Here is a 24,273-nt window from a genome sequence, read left to right as displayed (position 1 = left end):
GAGATCTGGATTTAGAGAGGAACTTGCTGGCTATCTAGTTCAACAATCATCACTTTACAGATGAGGAAACTGAGGCTCCATTAAGTTGCCTGAGTCACATAGTAGAGCCTTTGACCTTTTATACTGTTGTTTTCCATCTTTGTATCCTCAGCATCAATAACAGGGGCTAGCATTTTGTGGGCATTTATAAATGTTTGTTGGATTGAATTGATTGAAAGAACCCAAACATTGCATTTCCTACAATGTTATGCACAGTGAAAGCTAGAATTTCACAATGTAGCCATTGAGGTTGTTATAATGATTGCTTATTATTTCATGTCTGTTGAGCATCAACAGTTTGTTCAGGTTTTTAAAGAGCACAAAATTGAACAAATTCTGTGGTAAAAGACATAATCTAATTAGCCATCAGAAAGATCCTATAAATATTTATGCATAAAATCATAGGGCTGGATAGAAATTCAAATCAAATGCAAATGATTTTCAACCAACCCATCAATTCCTCAGTTCATACTAGCCCCCTTTATGAATTCAAAATGTCATTGAAGTATTTTTTTAATAACCACTTCATTTCAGCCAATTTTCTGTAGCTTGTTCATTGTTTCGATATGAACAAAATCATTCATCGTTCCGCTGTTGAAAGCTGCCCTTTAGAAACATAGTTCTCATTTCTTTCAAAAGCATGCTTATTTCAAAGAATTGCATTTCATTCCTCTATCTTTACTAATGTCACTACATCATCCTGACTTTTTGCATTTGATATCCTGGAGGTATAAGTCAAAGGAACCTTACTGAATAAAGGACTAGGAATGTACTCTATTTTTTTTCATTTGTTCTAAATCCATCAATGTGTCCTACCCCCAAAATACCAGAATATAGAACATAGTAAGTAATTTTTAGGGGGCAGGGGGTAGTTATTGCACTGACTGAAGGTAATGGGAATAATAAGATCATAGAACTTAGAGCTAAAAGATAATGCAGTCTTCACCCTCTCATTTTACAGATAAGGAAACTGAAGCCCAGATAAGTGACTTGCTCAAGGTGTCACAGTCATTGGCAGAGCTGGAATTCAAACCAAGATATTCTGAATCCAAATCCTATTGCCTTCAGTTTTGTGTAGTAATTAAAATAATAAGCTTAAGAACTCTTTTGGGTGGTGCTAACTATACTTGTGTCAAAACAACTGTTTCATTTAAAAATGAATGTTAAAATTATTTTTACATGCTGCTGGGAAATAAGGTATACAGGCAATGGGATATAGACATCTATCTTGTCCTACAGGAAAATATAAAGGAAGGGGATAAGAGATGTGGCAGGGAGTGATAGAAGGGAGGGCAGATTAGGGGAAGGGGTAATCAGAGTGGATTCCAGGAACAGGGGGTGTAATCAGGTTGCCTAAGGAGGGACAGCCACACCAATTAATAAATTGTGACACTTTCTTGGTGTGTGGGGAGGGGAGAGATCGGGAGAGAATTTGGAACTCAAAATCTTGTGGAGGTGGATGCTGAAAACTAAAAATAAATTAATTAATAAAAAACCCAATTGTTTCAGTTTAATCACAGTGAATTGACTAGCTAACAGGTTGTTGTTTTATATCATCTAAATAATAATAACCGTAATGATAATACAATCACTCACATTTCTATAGTATTTTATGGTTATCATTGTTTCTTATACATGAATTTATTCAATGCTCCTAATAAGCTTTTGAGGCAGACCATGCAAGTGTTATCTCAACTTTGAAAGAGAGGAAACTGCAGCCCCAAGAGTGGCAGGGGTGGGGAACCAGTGGCCTTCTAGGTCCTTGGGCATCGCCTTTTACCTGAGTCCAAGTTTTACAGAACAAATCCTTTTTCTAAGGGGATTTGTTCTGTGAAGTTTGGATTCAGTAAAAGGGCTGCACTTGAGGACCTAGGGGGCCATATGTAGTCTTGAAGCCTCACGTCCTCCCCCCTGGGCTCAGTAATTTTTCCAACTTACATTGCTCTCCAAGTAGCAAAGTAGTCAAGAAGACAGTCAGACAACAAGCATTTACTACATGCCAAGCACCGTACTAAGCAGTGAGTGGGCAAATACAAACAAAAATAAACACTCCTTGACTTCAAGAAGTTTACATTCTAATGGGGGAAGATACCTAAGTATGAGACCTTGAACCTAACAACACTGACTTCATGTTTAGTGTTACTCCCATTGCATTTACTTCCCTTACCAAATCCTTATTGGATATTTTGTAAAAGAAAATTTCAAGCAGATGTGTTGGCATCAAGTAAACACACTTAAGAGTGATCTAAATATTTCCTTTATTATTTCCAGAGACATGAAAGACCACCTCCTCCAAGTTTGGCTTTGCATTACTACTATAATAAAGGCCATATATACAGAACCAATGAACCGTGTATTTTGACCAGAAATATTCTTTGGCTCGACGACAAAGCAATTGCAAAAGCATCTTCAAGGGCAAAGCAAATGTATTTGAGAGTGGACATGTGACCACCATCAAGACAAATCTTGCTCCTCTTTATATCCTGAATAAGTAGTTTTTGGAACTTAGCATCTATTACTTCGAATACTATATTTCTATAGTTTTATAGAGTTGCCCCAGTGGGGGCTCACTTTCCTGTCCAGCATGTAAAGTTCTACAACAGAGAGCATTCTGACTGTGTTGAATCATCAATTTTTTGTTTCAAATCTTTCAGGTATATTTTAGGTGTCTAATATTAATGACTATGATGGACTAGATGCTTTCCATGTACATGCCAGCCTCATTGATGTGGCATTCTCTCTCCAGTAATGCAGATGAAAACCCATCCATACCTTCTGATCCTGTTTAATTACCATAAATTAATTACCATAAATTACCATTAATTACCATAAAACCTTCCATTAGAAGGATAAACACAAATGTATTGAGGGAGGCTGCCTTTAGCTCTTCTGAGGTATCAATGATGGGGGGGGGGGGCGGAGCCCATATTTTATCCTTTCCTTTTATATAACTGGTCCAACTCCTTTTTCATATCACTCGCATATACATATGTCTAGTTTTATTTAGAGTGAAAATATTATTAAAATAAGACCAGGCATTGTGGCACATGCCTATAATTCCAGCTATCTGGGAAGCCAAGATTGGTGGATCTCTTGAGTTTAGGAGTACTGAACTGCAGTGGGCTATGCTGCTCAGATGTCTGAACTAAGCTTGGCATTGATAAAGTGAGCTTCCAGGAACAGGGGGTGTAACCAGGCTACCTAAGGAGGGACAACCACACCAATTAAGAAATAAATAAAAGTTCCTGTCCCAATACATAGTGAAATTGGGTCTGTGAGTAGCCCCTACACTTAATAATAGTAGCTAGCATTTTATAACACTTTAAGGTTTACAAAGTGCTTTACAGATATGTTATCCTCATAACAAATTTAGGAGTTAGGTATTATTGTTCCAATTTTACAGATGAGGAAACTGAGGCACATAGACTTGCCCAGAGTCACAGAGCTACTAAGAGTCTGAGGCAGAATTTAAATTCAGATCTTCCTGACTCCAAGTCTAGCACTCTCTCCACCGCTCCACTTGGCTGTCCCCCTCATACTTGCTAGGTTTCAGTTTTTTGTTTGTTTGTTTTGTTTTTTCCCTCAGTATATAAGTATATAGGCCATGTGGGACAGAATTTGAATTCAAGTTTTCCTGATTCCAAGTCTCCCACTCTATCCACTGGGCAACGTAACTGCTATGTAGTTGCCACAGAATAATTCACGAACTTTTTAGTTCGCCTTAGTTCATTTAGTTCATTTTTAGCAAGTCTCTGTTGCTTTTAAGATGTAATGCTAGTATTCCCAATACTCAGGTCCTTCATTAAATGAGTGACATATGAGTGTTTCCGAAGTCTTGTGGAGTCTGAGCATACATCCCAAGGGGAAAAATGAGGTGAATATGTGGAATGGGCTTTGTAAGAGGCCTGTTGCCTGACCAAGAGTCTGACAAAATATTGTTATTGGATTTACGATAAAGCTGCTGCCCTCAGTCAGCCTCAGCCCCCACTCCTAGGAAGGCAGTACTCCCATTCCCCTCTTACTCTGATCTGTGTAGCCAAAAAGGCTGCCAACAAATCCATCCAGATTTTCCCCGCCACGGGTTACTAACCAGCAATGCATACGCACAAAAGTAGGACAAGCTAGAGAGAACATTGGAACAGGTGTTAATTTAAACAATTATCCAAGAGTTTGTACACAGGCAATTTGTTAAAGGGAAAGATGTTACAGTAGCAGACATAGTGATTAAACAGCCATGAATGGGTTGCAGGGGATGATTTATATCCTTAACCAATTCAATGGTGGGTGTTAAAATAATGGTGAGCCTAGCCATTAAATTTATTTCTGACATCTTTTTGTGACTGAAGACAGCAGTGAGACAAGGAAGCTTTTTGGCTAGAATCCCTGAATGGGCCAATGGTAGTGATTTGAAGATTTCCCTTTGAAATTGGTGAAAATCCACTGTTCCTATCAGATGGACTTAAAGCCTTTTCTATTTGCCCAAATTTAAATAAAACCAGCTGGTCTAAATATAATCAGTTCTCCATTCTCTCAGGGGCTGGTGGTCAGGTGTGTGGATTAGGCCCTTCTTCTCTTATTTCAATCTCATATTTACATCCTGTCTTTTGAACATTTTGCTGCTCCTTAGCACTACTACAAAAGTGTGCAAAAGAAGAGAATAGGATGTGAGATGCAGTCACTGAATTATACTGATCTTTTGCCACTTTAGTTAAAAGTCAAATGAGAGAAGAAGTTGAAATTATTGGTTAAAACCACTGTTTGTGAATTTCTTTTATTCACATTATCCTTTTGTCCTCCCAAATGGCAGAAATTGGCCAACACAAAACCTGAGTTTTTAGGTCATGCCAATTCATTTCATTCAATTCAATATCTATCAGATACTTACTATGTGCCTGGCATTGTCACTGGGTACCCAGATAAAGGGACACTAGAAGAGGAGATAGATATAGGCTACAAAGACGAACCTCATTTGCTTTATACTTTCACTAGGGCTGACCTTGATTATCCAACAAACGTTGGTCAAGTAGTTTAAATGTCCTACACTAAGCATATGGTCATGGGATTATCATAGTAGCATAGACCCAGAACTGGACAGAACTTCACAGGTCATCTAATTACAGCCCCCTCATTTTACAGATGAAACTGAAGCCTAAAGGGATTAAGACAGGCCAATGGCAATGCTGAACCCAGGCAGAACCCTCGCTCTGTGTACAGCAAGTGGAGATAAGAATAGAGAGTGGACCTGTAATTTAACTAATAATAGGGAACTCCTACATGAGTACATGAGGAAACTCCCTGTGCCTATTCACAATGGAAGTTCTCTGCAATCTATAGTCTTAGAAAATTGCTTAGACTAGCCTTGATGGATTAACTGACCTACCCAGGGTCACACAGCCAATTTGTGTAAGAGAAACCAGGTCTTCCAGGCTCTAAGGCAAGCTCTTTCTACCATGCCAAATTCCTTCTTGTACAACCCTAACAGGAGCTAACTGACCTCTCAAGATAACAGTACTCAGGCCTGAGATACTACAAATCTATACTCTGTTTCTTCCCACCCAAATAAGAACGTAACTTGCCTTAGACTTTGGGAGACTGGAAGTCCTAATCTGACCTCCTACAGTTATTTCCGGGTGGGTTATTCATGTGCATTTCTCTCTTTCTATTCATTATAATGCTTAAGTATATTCTCTTACAGTATTCTTATAATATGACAATATATAACATAATATGAAAGCATAATATAACATAACATAGCGTAACATCATGTCATATCATATCATATACAGCATGAGCCCATGATTGATTTTTACAAATGTCCATGGGAATGCTTTCGTTGAGTACAGTACTTAATAGAAACTTGAGCTCTAAGGCAATGTGTTCTCATGACCTAATGAAATGAATGATGGCTAATGTCGTTCCCTTGAATTTTACCTGCATACACTACTTGCATACTCATTGCAGGGCTCAAACCTGAGGTCATTTTCGACGTCCACTTTTCTTGGCCAACTCTTACTGGGTAGAGAGAAGTAACAGAATGTTAGTTCATACCCCTGGTAAATTGTGGCTCATGCTTCTGTACTGAGGAAGGTTACTTTAAGTGTTGAAAGCAATCCAAAAAAATAGAATGTTTTAAACATAGGTCAATATAGCTTTCCTTAACACAATGTCATTTTCCATGTCCATCTTTTCTACAGTGTTTAATAAATTCAAACTTCCTTTATATCAATGGTAGCCATGTCCCTTGATAGAAGACAAAACTATTAGCAGTAGCAGGGTAGCTTAAGGAAGTGAGATTGTCAAACCCCCATGCACCAAAGGGATTGTCTAGGTAAGAGATTTTAGGTCTGCCTAGAGAATGCTTGTGCCAGCCTGGGGCCTCCTGTAAAAGATGCTGCCTCTGGGTGGGGAATTATACCTGGTATATAATACATAAGCAGTCTATCTGTGCTGTTGATTTAAGTTGCATAGCAGACTTCTGCTGAGACAGAAAAGAGATAAGACATACTCTCCTGCAACCAAGTGTCATAGCAGAACCACTTCTGTGCCTTTCGATAGTGGTCTCTGAAACTAGTTTATAGTGGCGTTAGATTTGGAGCTCCTAATCTTTTTCTGGGAGCTCTATGATTTTCTTTTTACCCTACTTAATAATATTTTATTTTTCCAATTACGTGTAAGGATAGTTTTCAACATTCATTTTTATAGATTTTGAGTTCCAAATTTTTTTCTCCTTCCCTCCCTTCCCCCCTCCCCAAGACAGCAAGCAATCTGATGGAGGTTATACATGTACAATCCTATTAAACACATTTCCACATTATTATATTGTGAAAGGAGAATCAGAACAAAAGGGAAAACCCACAAGAAAGAAAAAAAACCATGAAAATAGTGTGCTTCGATCTGCATTCAGACTCCATAGTTCTTTCTCGGGAGGTGGATAGCATTTTCCAAAGTGAATCTTTTGGAATTGTTTTAAATCATTGTATTGCTGAGAAGAGCTAAGTCTACCACTGTCGATCATTGCTCAATGTTGCTGTTGTCAACTGTGTACAATGTTCTTCTGGTTTTTCTCACTTCACTCAGTTTCAGTTCATTTAAGTCTTTCCAGGTTTTTCTGAAATCCACCTGCTCATCATTTCCTTTACACAATAGTGTTCCACAACATTCATACACCACAACTTGTTCAGCCATTCCCCAATTGATGGGCATCCCCTCAATTTCCAATTCTTTGCTACCACAAAAAGAAGCTCTGTGATTTTCTGTGAGCATGAGATGAAAGATTAGAACCCCAAAGAGGGTGAATTCTCCCAAAGAGGGAGACTCTGGCTCTGAGGAGTCCATGGGTTCCAGCTCTAGGAGCAACTAAGAAAGTCATTATTACCTAGGATTGTCTATGGTAATAAAAATCTCTCCCTTCAAACCTGGACCAATCTAGTATCCCCCAGATCATCTCTTTACCTCTATCCCAGCAACCTTTTTTCTCTTACCGGTAAGGCCTCCACCCTACAGCCTCCTCTTCCAATGGTGAATTCCTTCCCAATCCTCCTTTCAAGGATGCATCCATGGTTTCCTCAAAACTAGAATAGCCCGTGACTCCCTGTCCCTGAATGGATACATTACACCCCCTCCTCCACTATTTTTAGATCTTATTATGTGTTTTTCTTTCCTACCAAGACATAAACTCCTTGAGGGCAACAACTATTTTTCTTTACTTCTGTATGTGTTTTCCCCGTGCTTAGCACATAGTAGATGTTTTATAAATGTTACATCTATCTCTATCCCTCTATCCATCTACCATCTACCTGGCTAGTTAGCTATTTTTAAAACAAGAATCTTGTGTATCCACCTTCATAGGAAAGAAATAGTAATAGGAAGACATGACATTTAAAAATATAATAACCTATACACTCATTCAAAACACATACATGTATTTTTCTGAGTAATATTTTAGTTTTTCCCAATTACATGTAAAAATAATTTCGAACATTCATTTTTTTTTTAAATTTTGAGTTCTAAATTCTTTCCCTCCCTTCCTCCTCTTCCTCCATTCTGATGTGGTGAACAAATTGATATAGATTATACATATGAAATTATGTAAATCATATATCCATATTAGTCCACATGCATGCATTCAAACTACTTTGTCTTGTGTTTTAGCCATCACTGGCTTACCTAACTCCAAGGGAAGGCTCTAGACTAATCAAAATTTTCATCATCACTGTATTTGCCAAATATTCCACCAGTTTTAGTTCTGCTGTAGGATATAATCTTCTCTCCTTCTGTCTTTATGAAATATAGTGATAGCATAGTTTGATACCCATTCAGTCTGGTCACTGTTCAGAAGGCTCCTGTAATAAAAGGGCATTCCTCTCACTTTATTGTGTTTTTTCTCCCGTTTCCTGTGAATTCTCAGCAGGCTTCACAAGATCCAACAGAAATAATTAATGACTGAATAGTGAGTGGGTGCTGCCTGTCTTTGATTTTTATCGGATCAAAGGAATCCTGTAGGGAAAACAACAACAAACCCAAGTGCACATTAGATGTAACATAATCTTATTTAGAATCATAGATATAAGAACTAGAAAGATCCTTAGAGATCAGCCTGGTCCAGCCCCCTCATTTTATGGATGCGTAGGCTGAGACCCAGAGAGATTAAGCATACTAGGTCAGGATCTCAAAGGTACATGCCATGTCTCAATACTTTTTTTAAAATGGTGACTTCCTCAATTTTGGTATTCCTCCGGTGCATATAGCAGCCTCTCCGTATCTTAATAAATGGCTTTGATTATTTGCTGCGAATAAATGTCCTCTGGTGGCCAACATTCTAGTGATCTGGAGCATCTATGCCTTTAAGTGCTGGCCCTGATAGGGTTTGTCCCCACCTAGAAGGACCTATCAAAGCTTTCACTTTATTGACACAATCTTCAAGAGTTTAGGGTCACCTCCATGTTATGATCAGGCATCAGAGCAGGCTGCTAATAGAGAACTTGCCCCATACTTTTGTAAAACAGGAAGCTTAGGGAACAAAATTGCAAATGGAAGTGATGGCAATCAGCCAAAATAGGGACTATTAACCTGGGTTCTATAGACCTCCAAGGTTCCATAGAGAGATTTCAGGGGGTCCATGAACTTAAATGGGAAAAATTATATCTTTATTTCAATGTGTTGGTTTCTTTTGTAATGCTATAGATTTTATTGTGTGCACTTAAAAAAATTATTCACAGAAGAAATTCATAGGTTCCCTTAGATTACCAAAAGAGTCCATGAAAAAAAGGTTAGGAAACCCTGAGCAAGAGCAGTCTCCAAGGTATATGTGTGATCATTCTTCATTCTCTAGTTTAAAGTCTGGTTCCTCCCACAATTCCAGGGCATGACACTTCACATCAGCTCTTAATTGACAAAGACATGACCATCTAAGCCAGTTGTCACTCAAGCAAAAATATCAAAGAAATGTACCCAAATCTATCTTAAGGTAACAAAGCTGGGTCTATGTATCTATGGATTAATAGCATTGGTAAAGGATAGGGCTGTGAGTCTTACCAGATGTGGTCCTCTAGTGCAGCCCTTTGACTGAATCCAAATTTCACAGAACAAATCCCTTTGATGAAAGAATTTGTTCTGTAAAACTCAGACTCAGTCAAAAGGCCTCACCCAAGGACCTAGAAGGCCACATGTGGCCTCGAGGCCACAGGTTCCCCACCCTAGTCCTAGACCCTCAACTATTAACTTAAAAGCATTGAGGATCTGACTGAATGGAATTTTGATGTTTCTAGCACTTATAAGTCTGAAAGCTCTGACTCAGTTCCAGTTTCCAGCTTCTAGTAACTCTTTCCAAAATAACTGCAATAAACTAGTTTTCTACAAAGTAGAAATGAGCAACTTAATATTTCTCTCATTAGAAAAATATCAAAAACTAAAGATAGGTTGCTTGCAAGGATATCAAGAAGTTACAAGGGAACTGGGAGCCTGTAGAGAACAACTTAGAGGCACATCTGCAATTGGGTAATGGATATGGTATCCAATCAGAAACCCTGGTATGTCTTAGAGCTGGATTATGTTCTCATTTTGTTGTTGTTTCTCTCTGTTCTCTCTCTCTCTCTCTCTCTCTCTCTCTCTCTCTCTCTCTCTCTCTCTCTCTCTCCTCTTCTCTCCTCCTTCCATATATATAATATATATATATGTTATATATATATATATAAGAACAAAATTCAGTATAAAGCAAATTAGTCTTGAATACTATCCCTGAGCACATATTAGTAGAACTATCAGAAAGATGTTGATGTCATACTGTTTCACCTATAATATAGCTATAGATTAAAGAATCTTCAATTTAGAAGAGACTTTAGGAATTATTTTTTCAGAAATCCCTATTCCTGGCTCTGATAGCATTTCCTTGTAACTTCTTGATATCCTTGCAAGCAGCCTATCTTTAGTTTTTGATATCTCTCTAATGAGAGAAATATTAAATTGCTCATTTTAGATTCAGCCAGTGATAGTCCTTATTTGCTTTGAGAGGTTCCCTGAATCACTTTCCCAAAACAGCCATTTCCCTAACTGCCAAAGTCTGTCCTTTTTGCTTCATTCCAACAGTTATGTAGAAATTTTCATACACCCACTCCCTTGAGTACCTCTTTTAAGTTCTAGTAGACTTACCTTTTTTTAAACAACCTGGTCTCTTGTCAAGAATCCTTTTTTGTTTGTTTTCTCTTGTTTTGACTGAACATACATAGCATAATTCTTAAACAAAAATATAAGGCATTTTTTTCACAATGACAGCGGTTCACAAGATCATCATTCCAGAATAAAATCAGCTTCATCATTTTACATTCTTTAAATATCATTAAGTGCTTTCAGCTTCAGGATAAAAAATAGCAACAGACTTCTGACATTTTTGCTCATACAGCTTCTTGGAGTGGCTACCCAAATCATCTTTCCTGGAGCCTATAAAAGTCACATTTACAACTTAGATGTAGAGTAGAGTGCTTCTTTTGCAAACCGGTACAGAGCATTCCTGGTTCCTGGGATAACACTTGCTTCTGTCAATCTTTATAGTGTGGTAGGAGCTTTGGTGGGGCTAATTGAATTGTTGAAGCTGTTGCAGTCATAGCCAGTCCTACACTTGACCCCTTAGGTCCACCTCTCCTGGTATTTTACCTGTCTGGGGGCAGGAAGTATAAAAGGATTAGCCAGGATTAGTCAGAAGTCTTTTTCTGAGTTCTAGCTACCTACAGATTGTTTCTTTGAGTTTCTGGTATGATGGCTGTAGAGGGGGAGTTGTATTTTGTATTCTTTTAATTCTTGAATTCTGTATTTTTAATGTTTAATTATTAAAGTATTTCTTAATTGCATTTTATGGTTCATGAGCATTACTACATTTTTTAAAACCTTGAACCTGCTGAATTAAGCTAAATTTAGTCTTAACTCATAATATATGGTTTACAAAGCATTTTCATATACATAAGCTCATTTTATGCTCAAAACAACCTTAAGAGGTAAATGGTGGAATTCTTGTTATTTTAAGGGATAGAAAAATTGAGACTCAGAGATGTGAATCATGCACTGTGGTTCAATGGAAAGAATGCTGGTCTTGGAGTCAGATAACTTGGACCAGTCAGTCAGTGAGTCAGTCAAATAACAAGCCTTTATTAAGGACCTACTATATGCCAAACAGACAGTCCTTGCTCAGGAGGAGCTCACAGTCTAATGATTCAAATATCAGCTCTGCTGCTTACTACCTGTGTAACCTTTGGCAAGTCAGGTAACCTCTCTGGGTTCCAGTCTTCTCCTCTGGAAAGTGAGAGAGTTAGACTAGATGAGGTCTCTTCCAGATCTAAATCTGTGGTACTGTCCAAGGTAACCTAGACCTGAGACTTGAGGCCAGGTCTTTTGGGTTCAGTCAAGTCCAGTGCTCATTTCAATAGATGATATTATCCCTTCATAGTATGCAGTGATAGAGTTGAATTTGCCTTATCCCACAAACCATTTTTCACCTCTAAGTTTCTTTGCCTTTGGGAAAAAAAATAACATTAGATATTATTATTTGATGAAATTAAATACAAAATGTACCCTTGATTGGAAATAGCATACTAAGAAAAAATAGAACAATAGGCAGTAATTCTGCATTCCCAAGTATGGTTCATGGTCACCTCTGTACACTAAGAAATACAATTGAAAATTTACAAAATAGATGGAAAAATATGACCACATTTCCCTTCCCACATTCATCTGTTTGGGGGAAACACGGGAAATTTTACATCAAAAGAATATGCTGATTTCTTTTCCTTTCAGTATTATTACTGTTGTAAGCCTATAGGAATCTGAAGCCAATTCAAATTAGTCAGCCTTATCTTATGGGAAGGTTCAACAAATTATAAAGAAATGGAATACAATAGAAAGGTCACTGTACTAGACATTGGGAGAGATGTCTTCTAGGTCTACTAACTTGCTTGACTTTAGGCAAGTCACCTAAATTCTAGGAGCTTCAATTTCCTCATCACTAAATAAAATAAAGGGATTGGAGCAATCAATCAACAAGCAGTTATTTAAGTGCTTACTTACTTAAGTGTTTTCTATGTGCCAGGCACTGTGGTCAGTGCTGAGGCACAATAATAAATCAAAAGGAGTTTTTGCCCTCCAACTCACATTTTAATGGGAAGGACAACATATACAATTCAGTATGCATAAGATAAATAAAGAGGAGATAGAACATAACCTTAGAAGTAATAGTACAAGCAGCTAGGTGAACTGGTGAAGGTCTCCTAGAGAAGGTGGAGTTTGAATTGAACCTTAAAAATGCCCAGTGATTCTAAAGATAGAGGGTTGAGAGTGAGAGCCTATAAGGCATGGAGAATGGGCAGTAAAAGCAAATGAGAGAGTAGATGGAGTATTATGTATGAGAAATGGCAAGAAGGCCAGTATGGCTGAATTGTAGAGTGTGTAGAGAGGAGTAGAACATAAGGATGGAAAGGTAGGAAGGGGCCAGAATATGAAGTGAATTGATAAACAGAGGACTTTTCATGCTCATGGAGATAATAGTGAGCCACTGGAATTTATTGACCAGAGCAATGACATGATCAGACTTAGGCTTTAGGAAATTAATTTTGGCAATTGTGTAGAGAGTGGATTGCAGGGGGGAGAGACCCTGGATGGGGAGAACAATTAGAAGGCTATTGTAATAATCCACTTGAAAACCTGAACTAGAAGGGTGCCTGTCTGTGAATGAAAAGAAGAATATATATGCAAGAAATATTGAAAAGTAAGAAATTATGCGATTTGGCCTCTGAATGGCAGGATATGTGGTATGAGCAAGGATGGTAAAGGCGAGGAGTCAAGTATGACACCAATACTGTCAAACCTGGGTGACTGGAAAAAATGGTGACACCCTCATTAGTAATAGGGAAGATTGGAAAAGAGGTATTTTGGGGGGAAGGAGGAAGGAGTGATCATGAGTTCTAATTTGTACATATTGAAATTGAGATGCCTACAGGACATTTGATTTGAAATGCCCAATAGTAGTTGATGTGGAATTGGAAGTCAGGGAGGGACATAGAAATCTTCTGCATAGAAATAATCATTGAACTTATGGAAGCTGTTGAGATGACTAAGTAAGAGAATATGGAGAGAAAAGAGATTGGGTCCAGGACCAAGCCTTGGAGAACCCCTATATTTAGAGGATCTGACATGTATGGATGAAGATCTAGCAAGAGACTAAGGAGCATTCAGAGAGGGTGACAGTTATGTATATAACACAATTGCAGGGGAAAATTTAAGTTACTGTTATGGTAGTTAGGGTGGGACTTTTTTTATTGTTTTCTCTTTTGGAATGCTGAGGTAATCAAGTACCTTTGATGAGGTTTGCTTTTTATTGAATGGCAAGCAAAGTAGACTTTTTGTTGTCTTTGTTTTGGAGTGCTTCTCAGTTCTAAGGAATCTTTGATTGAACCAAGAGCCTTTGATGACCTGCTTATGTCAAGGGAAGGTCTAGTTCACGTGGGTTTGAGTCGCATGGTTGTGACGCCCTCTGACCCTGAGCAAGAGTTTAAGTCACAAGAAGGCCTAAGTCACGTGAGTTTGAGTCCCATGGCTGCAATGCCCTTTGACCCTGAAGAAGTATATATAAACTCAGAGGTTAGCGTTTTTTGGCTTTGGGGGCACACTCATTGAAAGAGTGTCAGTGACAAGACTCTGGGTAGCTGTTGAAGCAGCCTTCCCGGCTTAGAAAACCCAGATGTTGGTGCTTCTCTCTGGTAACTATTCATGTATTGTGACTTGGTCAGACAGACAAAAGCCTGTCCGTTGATCTGTTTGTAATTTCTGCTTGTATTTGCTCTGAAGTTCAGGGTTCTGACTTTCTCCCCTGAACTAAGTGAATGGTATATGTATGTTTTATTAAAGTAAGATTGTTAACCCCTTAAAGTTGCTTTCTTTAGAAAAGCAGATCAAAGGACCTGTGCTAGTAGCCCTTCTGTGTGTTCTTGCTGTTGGTTTTTCGCTCCCACAACAGCTGCTAGCAACATTGTTGTTACAGTTACATAAAAACAAAATATATCAATGGTCAATTCTCTTTCAATTTTTTTTCTTTCTTGATTGTGTACGTGTGTGAGAGTGTGTGTGTGTGTGTGTGTGTGTGTGTGTGTGTGTAAGTAGTAAGTGGGGGTGAAAGAGTCCTGGACAGGACTTGTAGTCATGAAATCTGTGTTCCAGTCTTAGTTCTTCAGAATCCTTGATTTTCTGAGCCTTGGTTTCATCACCTGTAAAATGGGAGTAATATTTGTGTCATCTGCCTCACAGCATTGTGAAAATTAAATTTTAAAAGATAAGGCATGAAATTCTATTGGAAAACTGTAAAGAGCTGCATAATCATGTTATTTTTACTACATATTTCACCTATCAGAGGAAATATGTTCTGGTAAATAGAGAGCCAGATGCAGGGCCAGGAAGACCTGGGTTCAAGACTTACTTCTGACACTTGCTGGCTGTGCAAACCTGGGCAAGCCAATTAACATCTCAGTTCTCTAGGCAACTCTCTGAGACTAATTTGCAGGGCTGATGTTAACTGACATTGGCAAAGGGGGTTTCCTTATCCAGACATTACCTGTATAAATGAAATCATAAATGCTCTTCCTAAATGCTTTAAATAAGGGTGTGTGTGTGTGTGTGTGTGTGTGTTGTCCCAGTGAGTAAATAAACTTTTTTACCTATCAACATCTGGACCTGCCTGGAACTGTTCTGCCATATTGCTCAAGATCATCTGGCTCATATGTGTCACAGGTAGAGATGGGACTTGAATCCAGGTCTTCATGATCTAAAGATGAGCACTCTGGCTACTATGCAATGGCTGCCATGGCCAGCTATCTTTATATTCAAATTTTTTTTGGATGAAAATTGCCCCCACAAAAAAGTCTTACACTTAGGGTTCTTCTTTCACTGAGTAGTGCCTAACTCATTGAATTATTATGAGCTTTAAATGAGAAAATTTACATAAAAATTTGCAAGCATTAAAGTACTTATAAAATAATAATTCTTACTAATAAATAATTATATAGAAACCTGTTCCTCAGTTACAAGGTACAGTCTGATTTATAACTGAATGAACAGCTGGACTGGAGAAATTGAGTGAGTGGTCCTATGGGACAACCTTCCCAGGGCGACAGTGTGTTATGTGTTTGCCTCCAAGAAGAGGTAAAAGAAAGCACGGCACTTGTAGACAGAAGATATGGATTAATTCTACCTTTGCTGTTTACTATCCATGTGGGGTGTATCCCTCGTGTTTCTGAATCTCATTCTGTAAAATAGGGATAATGATGTTCCCACAGTTTACCTCTTTGGGTAGTCCAGAGAATTTTGTCAACTGCATACCACTATCAAAATGGGAGCTGTTGTTACTAAGGGCATGGCATCTTATGCATAAGGATGGGCACAGATATTCATGTTGAAAAATTAAACAACCTTCTCTTAGTGCCCAAGCTGCTCCCTATTTGCAAGTGTAGGGAACTGATGAGGAAAATGCCCTATCATCTATATCTATGTAATGTAGAAAATGAAATTTCACTCTGGGTCTGTTAGAATTCTTCGTTAAGCCCAAGGAATAAGGAGTTTTTCTTCCACTGAGGTAAGCTGGCATTAACTAAATTAACCTGGGACAAGTGGTTTGAAGGATGTTTTATTGTATTTGTTTGATTGCTTGCCTGGATTTGCTGTGGTTTTATCTATGTGACTATTTTAGCATAATGTAGATGGCGTCTTTAAACCAAGATTTAGAGGAATATCAATACAGTCAGACTTTGCACTAGCAAAGCAAGATACAGAGAAAAAGTTTTTCTTACCCTGTGCTATTCCTTTTCTTTCCAGCCTAGACAAGTTCGAGAGGTTGTAGCCTCCCGTCGCGTGATAAGAAATGGCTGTTGGGAACAACACACAGAGAAGCTATTCCATTATCCCCTGTTTCATCTTTGTCGAGGTAAGTGCAGTGGTTCAATTCTGTGGAAACATTGCGGCAACAGTAGACGGTTTCACTATGCTCCAATGAGTCCCCAAACCTGAGGCTTGGTTTGGTTGAAAACAATTAGTTCTCATGAGAATTAATGTAATCTCATGGATATTAGGAAAGAATTAATGATTTCAGCAGAAGCATGATCTCTTTAATGAGAAAGCCAACTACAAAAAAAGCTTACATATTTTGTCTATAAGGTTCAAAAGAAACACTTGTTCATTTTTCTCATTGCTTTCAAGTGGTAACGTAAATATGGTCTTTCCAACAAATCTTTTAGTTTATGGATATTAAGCATGTCAAGAAACATAGCATTTATGCAAATTATTTTCAGAAAAATATCCTTGGAATTTAGACAATCAGGGCTTCTTTTTCCTGTGTTAGTTCAAGGATTTCTCCCTTCAAAGTCAAAAGAAAAAAAAATCTTACAGATGAGTGTTTTCTGAGGTTTTTAGAAAAGTATTTTATGGTACTTACTCCCCTCATCCTGTGTAGTCAAGGCATTTTAAAGTGTATCTTAAGTTCAGAATCTGTTTGGCTAAGAATAGAGTTTCTGAGTTTGATCAGGTCCTGAATCTCCCCCTTCTCTGCCCCTCCATACTCCAACCTCACTTCTCCATACTGCTTATTTGCAAGGAGGACAGGGACACAGAGGAGAATTAATATGTTGAGCAGGGGGTGGTAGAGGGGAGTCTATATAATACTTTCCCAACGCAGAGTGCTATGAGTTATGAAAAGCCACTTTGAAAGATGTCCCAGAATAAGTCTCGTATTCCTAAGAGATACTGCTCTTTAATCTCAGCACCCCAATTTTCTATCCCATCATCTTCATAGTGCCTGAGATATCCTTATATGACCTATAGTCTGAGTCATCAGAGATGAACTTTTAAAAGCAGATCATAATAAAGAGCTAAAGAATATATTATAAGGATTCTGTGATGCAAGTTTACCCTAAGCCTAAATAATAAAAGGTGGATTCAGGGTGAGCAAAAATTCCCAGGGTCAATAGAGACATAGCACGATTGACTGTGTGAGCTGGCCTCCTGACATTAGGCAATCTTTTTGGAATATATTCTCCTTGGAATATGCACTAGTCCAGATGAGTTGTTTTCCTGAAATATTTTCTTGATAATCATTGATAAAATATTGTTTTTCATACTCCTGTGGTCTGGCTTATTTCCTATCCTAACTTTGTGCAAGTCAGTTCACTATTCCAAGTGTGCACTTCTTTGTTAGTGAAATAGTAATAACATCGTCCCTACCCACCTCAAGGAGCTGTAGGAGGATCAAGCCAGATAATGTATGGGTTGTTGGTGGTGGTGGTGGTCCTTCATTCTTGAAGAGGACCAATGACATAGTAAGGATAATGTCTTCATTTGTGTGTGAATTGGATTTAGGTGAGGCAGAGCTGCACAAAGTCATCAACCTCACATTCTCCTCCCCAGTCATCAAAGTCCAAAGGCAAGACGAAAAGTCAAGACTGCTGGAAATGGCCTGGGCTCAGTATGGTTAATGTATGGGACAACTTTTGTCAACTGTGAAGTGCTGTACAGATACACAGACATATGTGGATATATACATATATGCACATATAGATGCCAAAAATTGAGGCATTTGGTAGGATTTTTTGGTTTTTCATCTGAAACACTTGCCACGTTGTAGACATAGTCAGCTTTTCAATCATCACTGGCTAACTTATCTTCTAGGGCAGCTAGGTGATTCAGTAGATAGAATGCCAGGCCTGGAGTAAGGCAGACTCATCCTTCAGGGTTCAAATCCGGCCTCACACTTCCTAGCCATGTGACCCTGGGAAAGTCACTTAACCCTATTTGCCTCAGTTTCCTCATCTGTAAAATGAGCTAGAGAAAGAAATGGCAAAGCACTCCAGTATCTTTGTCAAGAAAACCCCAAATGAGGTCATGAAGAGTTGACCATGATTGAAAAACAACTAAACAACTGATCCTCTAAAGAGGATCTTGAACTAATGTTGAAGAAAATAGATTGTGGCTGAGAGGTTCTCAAAGGGAAGATAGTATTTTGTGCAGCAAGACAGGTAGGTGGAGGAAGTTAATACTAAGCTTGATCTCTTAATAGAACAGGAAGAAACAACCACTCAAATAAATACCCACGTTCACTTTCTAGTAATCTCTGATATAGCCTAACGACAATGCCTCCCTCTCCCATCTTTCTTTACTGAATTATAGAAGAAAATAGAAATTGCAAATTGATATTAAGAACACTTAGGACCATACTTACAAAACAGGACAAATAATTCCCATATCTGGAACTTAATGTACTGTTGGGGGCTACACAGAGTCATATCTACCACAGGATGCTAACAACTGGGGGCATTTGTGCATTTGTACTCCTTTGTCATGTAGGTAAATTGAGTTTAGCATATATCTGGGGCCTTGCTCACTGTAGGAGGCCTCCTCTGCAGCAGCTACTTAGTATCCTGGTGTCTTTACTCATGTTGACTGAGGTCTTGGAGTTTCTGGCTACCCTTGGTGAGACCTAATGGGCCATGATCTCTTCTCTACAAAGTATTTTGTCCTGCAAAGTTGATTTAAGAGGTTTTATTTTCCTTGCACCAGGCCACCAAATTGCTAGTAATGGCCGTACTACTGCTCTGATAATGATGCTGAGGAATAAATCAATAATTGAGCATCTATTAAGCACCTATTATGTGCCAGGTTCTATGCTAGGTGCTGATCATACAAAGACAAAATCAAAACAGTCTCTGCCCTCAAGGACTATACATTCTGTCAGGGGAGAAAACATTGACACATGAAGGCATATACAGAATATATACAAAATAAATACAAGGTAATTGGGTGGGAAAAACACTAAAAGCTGGGAGGAAAGCCTTATGTAGCAGTTAGCATTTGAACAGAGCTTTTACAGGGACTAAGGGTTCTAGCGGGCAGAGGTGAAGAGGGAGTATATTCTAGGCATGGGGTAAACTATACACAAAGATTCAGAGGTGGGAAATACAACGTCATGGGTAACAGCAAGAAGGCCAGTTTGGCTAGACCGCAGAGTGTGGTAAGCTGAGCCGTTGCTGTTGTTTAGTCAAGTAATCACATTCATCTCTTAATGACCCCATTTGGGGTTTTCTTGACAAAAATACTGGGGTGGTTTGCCGTTTCCTTCTCCAGCTCATTTTATAGATGAGGAAACTGAGGCAAACAGGTGAAGTGGCTTCCCAGGGTTCCCTAGCTAGTAAGACCAGATTTGCATTCAGGTCCCCCTGAATCCAGTATTGGTGCTCTATCAATCTAGTCGGTCTAGTAAGCAGAATACTATGTAATATCCAGAAATGTAGATTGGAGACATACTGTGAAGAGCTTTAAGCGCTAAACAGATGAGTTTATATTTCATCCTTGATATAAAAAGAGGCTACTAGAGTTTACTGATGATATGATTAGACCTGCACTATAGGCATGTCATTTTGGCGCCTGTGTGGAAGGTAGATTGGAGTGCAGAGAGTTGAAGCAGGGAGATCAATTAGGAGTTTATTGTGAGTAGAGGAGAGCAGAGGAGAGGAGGGAAGGGGAGAGGAGAGGAGAGGAGAGGAGAGGAGAGGAGGGGAGGGGAGAAGAGAGGAGAAGAGAGGAGAGGAGAGGAGGGGAGGGGAGAGGAGAGGAGATGAGAGGAGAGGAAAGGAGGGGAGGGGAGGAGAGGGTTGGGGACAGGAGAGGAGAGGAGGGGAGGGGAGGGGAGGATCCAGGAGGAAAGAGGTCAGCAAGAGTCCTTCTGTTGGGAAAGACTCATTCAAGCCTTTCCTTTTCCTTCTTTCCCATTTATCAAAGGATTAGGGTAGAATGTTTTGCTACCACATTTTTAATGTTTCAACCCTTATTTCTTTGTGACAGAAAACAAATTTCATGAAGTAAGCTGATGGGAAATTGGATAGGGAATAAGTCATCTGTCATCATCTTTACGCCTCCAATAGCAATTTTATTTTAAATTTGCTTAAAAATCGGAAGGGAACCAAACCTCAGAGTAACATGTTTAATTTATAGCCTAGAGCAACCATCTCTGAAGATTTTCAGCCCTCTAATGCGTGAATGATGAGCTTGACTGGTAGAGCAGGTGATAGAGATATAAATTAGTCTTCCTGTGGCTTAACCTGACACAAACACAAAAATAAATCAAAGAACTGGCTTTCATCTCTTTATTTCAGTGTATCCACACTCTTATAAAGAGCGAGCATATCTTTGATAGGACTCCTGATGATCACTGTAGTTGCTCGTGCTGTCCACCTCCCCAAAATTACTTTGTGTGTGTGTGTGTGTTTGTGTGTGTGTGATATATACATATATACACATGCATACTATATATACATACATGTGTGCATATGTATACATATATACATACATACATGTTTCCCTACAACAGAATAAGTTCCTTGAGGGCAAAAATAGCTTCATATTTGTTATTTACTCAGGTCCAAGAGCAGAACTTGGAATTCAGTAGGTACTTAATAAATGCTTGTTGAACAGATGAATTAATGAATCTTTGACTTCTAGGAAAGAGTATGGCAATGCTTTTGCCTCATGTTTGAAACTTGATATCTCCCGTATAGCTGATCAATCCAACCTCTGACATTTACTCCCTGTGTGACTCTGAGTAAGCCACTGAATTCCCTTGAATTTTCTGTGGCTTCATCTATAAAATGAGGGAGTTAGACTAGATGGTCTGAGGTCTCTTACAGATCTAGATCTACGATCTGATGGACATTTTACATGGAGGATGCATATTTCCTGTTTTTCATTGTAACACATGGATTCGATTATTGTCTCTATGCTAATGATTCTCAAAATCTACTTATCCGATCCTACCCTCTCTACTGAGCTCATTTCCAACTGCCTAATGGACACCTCAAATTGGATGTCCCAAAGATATCTTAAACTCAACATATCCAAAACTGAACTCATTAGCTTTCCCCCAAAATCTTGCCCTCTTCTTAACTTCCTTATTTATGTTGAGACTACCACCATACTGCAGTCACCCAGACTTGAAACCTAGGTGCCAGCCTCCATTTCTTGCTTTTTCATTCCCCTATATCCAATCTGTTGCCAAGGCCTGTCAATTTTACCTTTGTAACATCTCTTTAATATGCATTCCTCTCTTCTGGAACTATCTGACACTATCACCACAGGTACATCTCCTCACACCTATACTAGTGCAATAAACTGCTGGTGGGTCTGCCTGCCACAAGGCTCTCCTTACCCCAATCCAATCTCTATTCAATTGTCAAAGTGACCTTTCTAAAGTGCAGGTCTATGTCATTCCTGCCCCCCACCCCACTCGATAAACTTCAGTCCTTATCACCTCCAGGGTCAAACATAAAATCCTCTGGAATTCAAAACCTTTTATAATCTGCCCCCCCTTCATGTGTTCTTACATATTACACCCCACCAAATGCTCTCCTATCCGTGATACTGACCTCTTTGCTATTCTTAAAATGTTGAGGAGATGGCATTTTCTCTGGCTGTCCCCCATGAATGGGCATGTTCTTCCTTCTAATTTCTGTCTCTTGGCTTCTCTGAGTTCCTTCAGGTCCCAGCTAAAGTCCCATTCTCTACAGGAATCCTTACCTGATTCCTTTAATTCTAGTCTTTTTTTCTTTTGATTATCTCCAATTTATCCAATTTTTATATAGCTTGTTTGAACATAGTTGTTTGAATGTTGTCTCTTTCACTAGACTGTGAGCTCCTGGGGAACAAGGACTGTCTTTTACCATTTTTGTATCCCCAGCATTTAACACAGTGCCTGATACAGTGCTTAGTGCTTAATAAATGTTTAATGACTGATTGACTAAATGATTTATCCAAGGTCTCAGAGATAAAGTGGCCATCAGGATCCAGGCCCAAATCCTCTGCCTGCAAATCCAGCATTCCACAGGTAAGGAGGAGGAGGAGAATGAACACAGTCTTAATTTTTCTTTGAATATCTCTTCATTTCTGAGCACAGACCTTGAACACGGAGGTTCAGCTCTAGATTACCTAGAGCAGAAGGTGAGAGAAGGGAAGCAAGAGCAATAGGTGAAAGTTGCAAAGAGGAAAATTAAGGCTTAATGTAAGGGGAAAACTTCCTAATAATTAGAGACCTAAAGTGTAAGAAGCTGCTGTCACCAGAGGTCTTCAGCAAAGGCTAGATAACCACTCTCTTGTATAACATAAAAGGGATTCCTTTTCAGATAGAAGATGGAGTAAATGACCTCGAGTGTCTCTTCCAACCTGGAGACTGTTTCTGTGACTAAGTTCCAACCTTTTCTCACAGAGCCCCCAGGAAAACTTCAAGTATGGAAGGGAAAAGAGACTTTCTAAAATGTGTATGGGGCAGAATTTCTATCTTTGCCCTCATGAGAGCAATATTATGGATGAATAAAATCAAACATTCTATTCATACTTTTTTAGCTGATAGTACTTTTTAATTTATTTTTTATTTTTAGTTTACAACACTCAGTTCCACAAGTTTTTGAGTTCCAAATTTTCTCCCCCTTCATCTCCTCCCTGCTCCCTCCCCAAGGTGGCAAAGTAATCCAATATAGGTTCTACATATACCTTCACATTAAGCTTATTTTCAGAATAGTCAAGTTGTAAAGAAGAATTATAACCAATGGAATGAAGAAACAAAATCGAGAGAGAGAGAGAGAGAGAGAGAGAGAGAGAGAGAGAGAAAGAGAGAGGGAGAGAGAGAGAGAGGGCAAATGGTTTGCTTCAATCTGCATTCAGACTCCATAATTCTTTCTCTGGATGTGGATAGCTTTTTCCACCATGAGTCTTTTGGAGCTTAGAACTTTCCATTGCTGAGAGGGGCCAAGTCTATCAAAGTCATCATAGTACCATGTGTCTGTAATCATCTACAATGTTCTCCTGGTTCTGCTCTCCTCACTCCTAGCTGATAGTTCTAACCTCCTTATTTATCTGCTTTTATCAATTTAAAAATTGATAGTAGTATTGAGAGTAATAGTATCAAGTGGTTTTCTTTCCTTTGCAAGGTAACTTGCCAACAAGCAATGCTCTCTAAGTGGCAAATAATAAGGTGGGGCAAATTTAGTTGATGGTTGGGGCGGGGAGGTTAGCAGGACAGAGGTGGCACTGAGGACAGTGTACCCTAAAGTACAATAACATTAGCAGGTGAGGGAACCCTTCCCTCAGGAAGCTAAACCAGTTCCCTCTATGACATAGCCAATGATTTCCAACCTTTTGAGGCTCATTAGGGCTGGGGGCCATTGGCTGTGTCATAGCGGGTCACAGGATGAGCTCCCTCTAGGAAGGTTTGTCTCTTCTCTCAATGCAACTAAACCTTGGCTGTAGAGAGGAAGTATATCCCAGACGTTGTTGCTCTGGGAGAAAAACCCATTTGCCCCCACCCTAGTCATAGCTCTAATAATAAGTAATAAAATGGCCAATATGCAGGAAGTCACAGGGAAAAGGAGAAGGAAAGGGCCAAGGTAATTGACAAACTGGGTAACCATCCCCTAAATAATTTTAAGTTGCCCAAAAATAGTGTGGAGAAATACCTGTAAAGTGAAATATCCAAATCCCATAGAACCCCTAGAACTGAGACTTACATATAGTGACATTTCCCTTTCAGCACTGTTTTCTCTAGGTCTCCATGGCATTCTTCTCAAGGAAATTTCAGTGTTTTTTGTAAAGTCACCCATGAACTGAATAGTCAAATCTCATCTGATTATATATTTGCTAAAAGCAATTCTCCAACATGTTTCCTGATGGACA

The 24,273-nt window shown here is 38.9% G+C and overlaps 1 protein-coding gene across 1 annotated transcript in view; it reads left to right on the top strand.

Annotated features, from left to right (window-relative positions):
* Positions 1 to 24,273, top strand: part of PLPPR1 (phospholipid phosphatase related 1) — a 344,485-nt gene that overhangs the window by 150,454 nt on the left and 169,758 nt on the right. Inside the window, exon 2 of the mRNA XM_036737378.1 lies at positions 16,384 to 16,492. Within this exon, the coding sequence (XP_036593273.1) occupies positions 16,430 to 16,492 (63 nt within the window). The 5' untranslated portion in view covers positions 16,384 to 16,429. The remainder of the gene's footprint in view (positions 1 to 16,383; positions 16,493 to 24,273) is intronic.

The sequence above is a fragment of the Trichosurus vulpecula genome, chromosome 9, assembly GCF_011100635.1.
Source record: "Trichosurus vulpecula isolate mTriVul1 chromosome 9, mTriVul1.pri, whole genome shotgun sequence".
NCBI lineage: Eukaryota > Metazoa > Chordata > Mammalia > Diprotodontia > Phalangeridae > Trichosurus > Trichosurus vulpecula.
This window is presented reverse-complemented; position numbering and strand designations above follow the sequence as displayed.